General features: G+C 56.4%; 3 protein-coding genes across 3 annotated transcripts; 2 read left to right on the top strand and 1 right to left on the bottom strand.

Moving 5' to 3' along the window:
• Nucleotides 1–901, bottom strand: BDQ94DRAFT_155895 (uncharacterized protein; the record flags this gene model as incomplete). The annotated part of the gene is made up of 1 exon (XM_026768550.1): nt 1–901. A coding segment is annotated over exon 1 (582 nt), but the record flags the coding sequence as incomplete, so codon positions are not given.
• Nucleotides 902–948: 47 nt separating this feature from the next.
• On the top strand, nt 949–3,032 carry BDQ94DRAFT_176579 (putative DUF221 membrane protein; the record flags this gene model as incomplete). The annotated part of the gene is made up of 3 exons (XM_026772723.1): nt 949–1,118; nt 1,180–2,633; nt 2,686–3,032. The coding sequence occupies 3 exons, from the start codon at nt 949–951 to the stop codon at nt 3,030–3,032; spliced, it is 1,971 nt and encodes a 656-aa protein (XP_026619205.1).
• A 1,346-nt stretch (nt 3,033–4,378) lies between these two features.
• Nucleotides 4,379–5,095, top strand: BDQ94DRAFT_180009 (uncharacterized protein; the record flags this gene model as incomplete). The annotated part of the gene is made up of 2 exons (XM_026773525.1): nt 4,379–4,451; nt 4,536–5,095. The coding sequence occupies 2 exons, from the start codon at nt 4,379–4,381 to the stop codon at nt 5,093–5,095; spliced, it is 633 nt and encodes a 210-aa protein (XP_026619204.1).
• Nucleotides 5,096–5,316: the final 221 nt, after the last annotated feature.

The raw sequence follows: 5,316 nt of genomic DNA, 5'->3' as shown, positions 1-5,316 counted from the left end.
GCTTTCTGCAGAACTGGATGCCGCTGGAGTATATTGAGTGCTAGGCGAAGGCAATGAATTATTTCCTGGGCGGCCAACACTTGCTGACTGGATCGGATGCGATATGCCGCTGCTGCTCGGTGCTGCAAACGTGGTCAAGCCCGGCGCCCCTGAAGACGTCTGAGGAGCCCTTTGGATGGATACAGTGGTGGTTTTGGTTGTGCTAGTCCTCGTCATGACCGGTCTTGTTTTGTTTCCAAAGAAGGTTGGGCTGGACAAGTTCCGCAGCGATGCGGTTGTGGAGATTCCAACACCCGACAGGGTTCGAGGACAGGATGTCCATTGCTCATGGCGGCTTTCCCCGATTGCAGGAGGACAGATAATCATACTCGGCGTGGGCCCCGTACTCATGTTGACCGCCGAAGGCGTAGCGATGTTGTATGAGTCATGAGGAGGCTCCGAGATCGTGCTGGCGCTGGTAGTTCTAGGTCCGAGACCAGGTCCAAGATCTTGCCAGCCGACTTCGCCATAGATGATCATGCCATAACATGTACCGATCATGAGAAGAACGATCCATGGCGCATGCAGAGCGAGAACGGCCATGGCTGCTACCGCGCCGAGGGCAAAGGAGACAGGGGTGGTGCCCAGGTCAGATAAACCCCATCAGTTCGCGCGCCTTTATAGAGAGGAGACCCCATTGCCCCGTAAAAGTCACGGGGCCCGGCCGCGGGACATAACGCAGGTCATCGGGGTTCCAGAGAATGAAGTCCAGGCAATCAGGAGGCCCGCCGGACCGGACGGGCGCCGCAGGCACTCCCGCGGCCGGCAGCGGCTGCCTTTCGTGGGTTCTCCCATCACTTTATAAGCCTGCTGGGATCACTCCACACGGGAGCGGTTCGCCAGCGCTTCACCCTCGTTGCTGTACTGCGGGACACAGGCTGCTGCGTGTGACTGTCCAGGAGTCCAAACATGGACCTTGACGCCGTGAACCAGACCTTCGACCATCTTGCCGGCAAAGCCCAACAGGAAGAGGGACTCTCCGCTCAGTCATTTCTGATCTCTCTAGGCGTCTACGGCGGCCTGCTCATCCCATGCGTCGGCCTGTTCACCTGGCTGAAGAATGTGAGCCACGCGGTCTTGTACGTATGATGGGACCACCAATGCTGTTCGGCAGTCCCACGCTGACCGTGATCGCCAAAGCCAGCCGGGCTGCATAGAGGACCAGGAGATCCGGCCGCTGCCGCCGGGTATCGATTGGCTCAAGGGGCTGAAAGACATGGTCAGCGACGACGAGACTCTGCAGCGGAAGCACGGGCTGGACAGCTATTTCGTGATGCGGTTCTTACACGTGGCCCTGAAATTGCTGATCTTGCCGTCGATGACCGTCCTGCCCGCGCTGCTGCCGGTGTATTATACGGCCCGCAACGACAGCGTAGCAGGCCTGGACAAACTCAGTATCTCGAATGTGCCCGAGGACCAGGGTGCGCGGTGCTGGATCATCGCGATCGTCGCCCTGCTTGCCAATCTGTACTTCGGCCACGTCTTGTCAGACGAATTCGACGTGATCGCCCGCACCCGGCAGAGGTATCTCCAGCGGGTCTCGCAGTCGGGGGTCAGCGCAACCATCCTCGTGACCGAGATTCCTGCCGAGATCTGGAACCGGGAAACCTTGACGCAGATATTCGCGCAACTGGGCGGGGGCGCGGTGGAGGTGATGCTCCTCCGCGAGAGGGAATGTACGACCAAGGAGGCAGAATACAATCAGCTGCTCCACACGGCAGGGAGCCGACCGTCTGGGAAGCTGCGACTCCGCTCCAGAGTGATGCGACCACAAGAATGGGTCGATGAGATGTTGGGTCGCGGTCATCTGCGACGGCGCCTTCACGGTCTGGCAGCGGACATCCAGAGTATCCGAAGTGTTGCGATTCTGCGGTTCGCATCGCTGTTCGCGGCCCACCTCAGTCTGCAGACTCCGCTGTCGTCGCAGCCATCGACCATGGCAACCCATCTGATCGACGAATCTTCGATCCATAATGCCAAGATATACCGGGGCCGGGCCGCCAGAGCCCTGCGGAACTGTACCGCCACGGTGGCGCTCGTATGCCTGTCTCTGCTATGGGTCGTGCCCATCGCCATGACCGGCCTGCTGTCCCAGCTGGTCTACCTCAGCTCCTTGAGCGCTCTTCTGGCTCGATTGTCGAACACCCAACTGAGCTTCATCCAAGCTCTTTTGCCGCAGGCCGGTCTTGCCGTGTTGATGTACGGATTTCCTCTGATGCTTGTGGGGTTGGCGCGGCTGTTTCATTGCTACAGCGATGCGGCGCGACAGGTTCTTGTGCAGCGACATTATTTCTTCTTCCTCTACGTCCAGGTCTTCCTCGTAGTCTCGGTTTCCTCCAGCTTGACGACGATGATTCCAGACATATTCCGAAGCATCCAATCGGTGCCCACGATGCTGGGCAAGAACCTCCCGAAAGCTTGCGACTACTTTTATTCGTACTTGCTCATGCAGGCGGTCACCCAGTGCGTCTTGGCATTTTTCCAGCTCCCACAAAGTCTCTGGACGTGGCTTACCGCCCGCGTGCGGAGATCCAGTCGTAAGGCCGTCACGTGGAGCCTGATCTATCCCGTGCTGACAAATCTGCTGTGCATCTGTAAGAGCGTCGCGCACTCGTCCCCTGGATAGCGTCCACTGACTGTTCGCAGGCCTGATCTTCTCCGTGACGTCACCCCTCATTCTTCCGGTTGGGACGCTCGTCTTTGGATTGTTTGGGATTGCGTACGCCTATCAGATCATTTACGTGCTGGAGAGTACGGTGGAGACAGCAGGCATGCTTTACTGGGAGGCGCTACAACAACTCTTTGTCGGCATCTACACCTTAGACCTTTTTCTGGTTGGGCTCTTCATACTGCGCAACGCGTATGGGCCGGCCGTGCTGGCGGCCGTTGTACTCGCGCTAGTGGCCGCCCTACAGTACCATTCGCACCAACGCTGCCGTCCTCTGGTTCAGTTTCTCTCCGCCAGCGTATCCTGCGCCACTCCTTCAAGTTGAACATGGATGCATGGTTCCCCGCCTGTAATTCTCCTCATTGTGTTTCCTTGGCGTTGAGGCTAGAGGTTAGACTCACATCCACCGAGATGACATTTGTAGCACCAATCATCTCATGGTGCAACAAGAGGAGTTGACAGATCCTTCCGTTCAACGGTCCTACGTAGTCCGAGTTTGAGACTGGCAGCCATTTTCCATCTTCTGAGCCACTGACCGGTTCTTGCGCGTAGCACGTGCCACTGTATCTTTGTGTTGGTCGCGATGGCCATTGCGTACGCTGCCTCGCAATATCATTGGCTAGATATAACTGTATGCTCTTTCTGAGGGTTTGCTTCCAATTGTAATTCGGCGGCCGTTCAACATACTACTGCTGATCGGGCGTCTCCAATGTTTGGCGGGGTCTGAGAGCCAAGGGGACTGTTATCAATTCATGCGTGATTGACTGGGGAGGCACGCAAGATCAGACAACCATATTAGAGGGGCAGCAGGGAATGGAGGGCGTAGATGCAGTGCTTTGGATGCCCATATGTATCGTGCAGGCATTCATGCATCTCGGGGTCTGACCGACATCAGAGCTCACACTATCTTCAATCACTCTATCCATCAATAGAGCTGGAGGGCGACCACTACTGTGCCGGATACAGTGCCGGAGGTGTAAACTGAGGACGGATACGCTGGCCATCGTCCTGGAGGGTAGTCAAATCTCCTGATGTCTGCTACTTCCAACTCCACAATCCTGATCCTCGCACGACCGAGATATCATGGCTTTGGAAGCCGCGTTCCGTCACCGTAGTCTCGTCCAGTTGGGCGACGGTAGATGCTCCGTAGAAAGCAAACAATGGGCGTGTTGTATGGGGACAAGCGACCCTTGGCGAAAGCAGCAGATACCATTAGAGCGGCTTCTACAACGCCCTGACCTGCCCCGTACACAGTAATGCACCTAATGCGTCGATGCTCGTAACAAAACAACGCAGCCAGGAGAGGTAGCAGGCTGGGACAGTAAGCAGTATTGTCCTGAAGAGCCCGTGCGCCGAACATAGACCCACTCGGGAAGCAATCCACGGCCCGGTGATATTGACAGGTACCTTTTTGACAGGGCATTGCTGGAGAGAGGCATGTCTGTTGAACGACTACACTGGCGCACCCTTCCATCATCACGCACATCTAACTGCGGTTCGGGGCCACTACCTGAGTATCATACTATGAACGAGAGACATGGTGTTACGGGCTGGAGAGCCTACAATGTCTGTCACCAAGGCTCTTAAATACGGCGAGCACGCGGCTGCGTACCGACATCCCGAGTAGGCTTCAACTCAAACGCCAGTCACGGTCGCGAGTAACCCCGCGACATGTCTTCCAACCGGTATCCCACCAGGTCGTCCCGGAGACTCCAATGCCAAACGGCTCTCACGGACCACATATGTAGGTGAAACAGCCCCTTACACATCCTGTGGGGGTCTATTGGAGATACTGGAGAGGCATAGCTGAGTGATGACATTTCGCCAGACCAGCGTCTCGGCAAGAGAATCGATCCGAAGCATGTCCGGCTGCAACCCCGCCCCGAGGATCCGTACCGATGGGTTGTGCCCGAGACACTACGTGCCACATTCAAGAAGAACCTCAGCCGCTGCGCTATCGAGCTATTACCGGCAATCGAAGAAGCCCTGAAGAATGGCAGTGTTCAGGCTGTGGAGCCGCACACGTTGCCAAGCCACGAGAGCGCCGTTGGCATATCTGCTCCGAAGCCTCGAGAATCCGACGTTTATGTCTTGATCGACAATGGGGCGAATGGCGGGGCTGTCCGTGATGAGAGCTCCACGGCTACCATTCGCAAGCTTGAGCAAGAAAACGAGGCGCTACGCTCCGAACGGCAGAGAATCAACGAATCTCACGCACGGGAATTGCTTGAGGAACGAGGACACCGGGATGCAGAACGACGTGCGCTGGAGGAAGAGAACAAGCGATTGAAACTGTCTTGTGCCTCGCTGCAAGCCGGCATCTGCCATGCACTGGATCAGGTGGGCCAGATTCAAGGACTTCTTTCCAAGTCCGCGGGTATCCTTTAGGGCGGTGTTTGCACGCGCTTGTCTTTCCTGAGACCTCAGTAGATCTGTTCAATCTGCTCTAGTCATTGATATGCACCCACTGTGATTTATATTCAGCACATACGTAGATGCAAAGAAACGGCAGCATATCTCTATGACTGGCCGATAACCTCCGAGTACAATAGACTTCTCATCAGCGTTACGCTCGGGTTAGTTTCCCGTTAGGCTCTACAAGGGATGAA

This window comes from Aspergillus welwitschiae, assembly GCF_003344945.1.
Source record: "Aspergillus welwitschiae strain CBS 139.54b unplaced genomic scaffold BDQ94scaffold_203, whole genome shotgun sequence".
Classification (NCBI taxonomy): Eukaryota; Fungi; Ascomycota; class Eurotiomycetes; order Eurotiales; family Aspergillaceae; genus Aspergillus; species Aspergillus welwitschiae.
The sequence above is the reverse complement of the archived record's forward strand: the minus strand, read 5'-3'. Positions and strand labels throughout refer to the sequence as shown.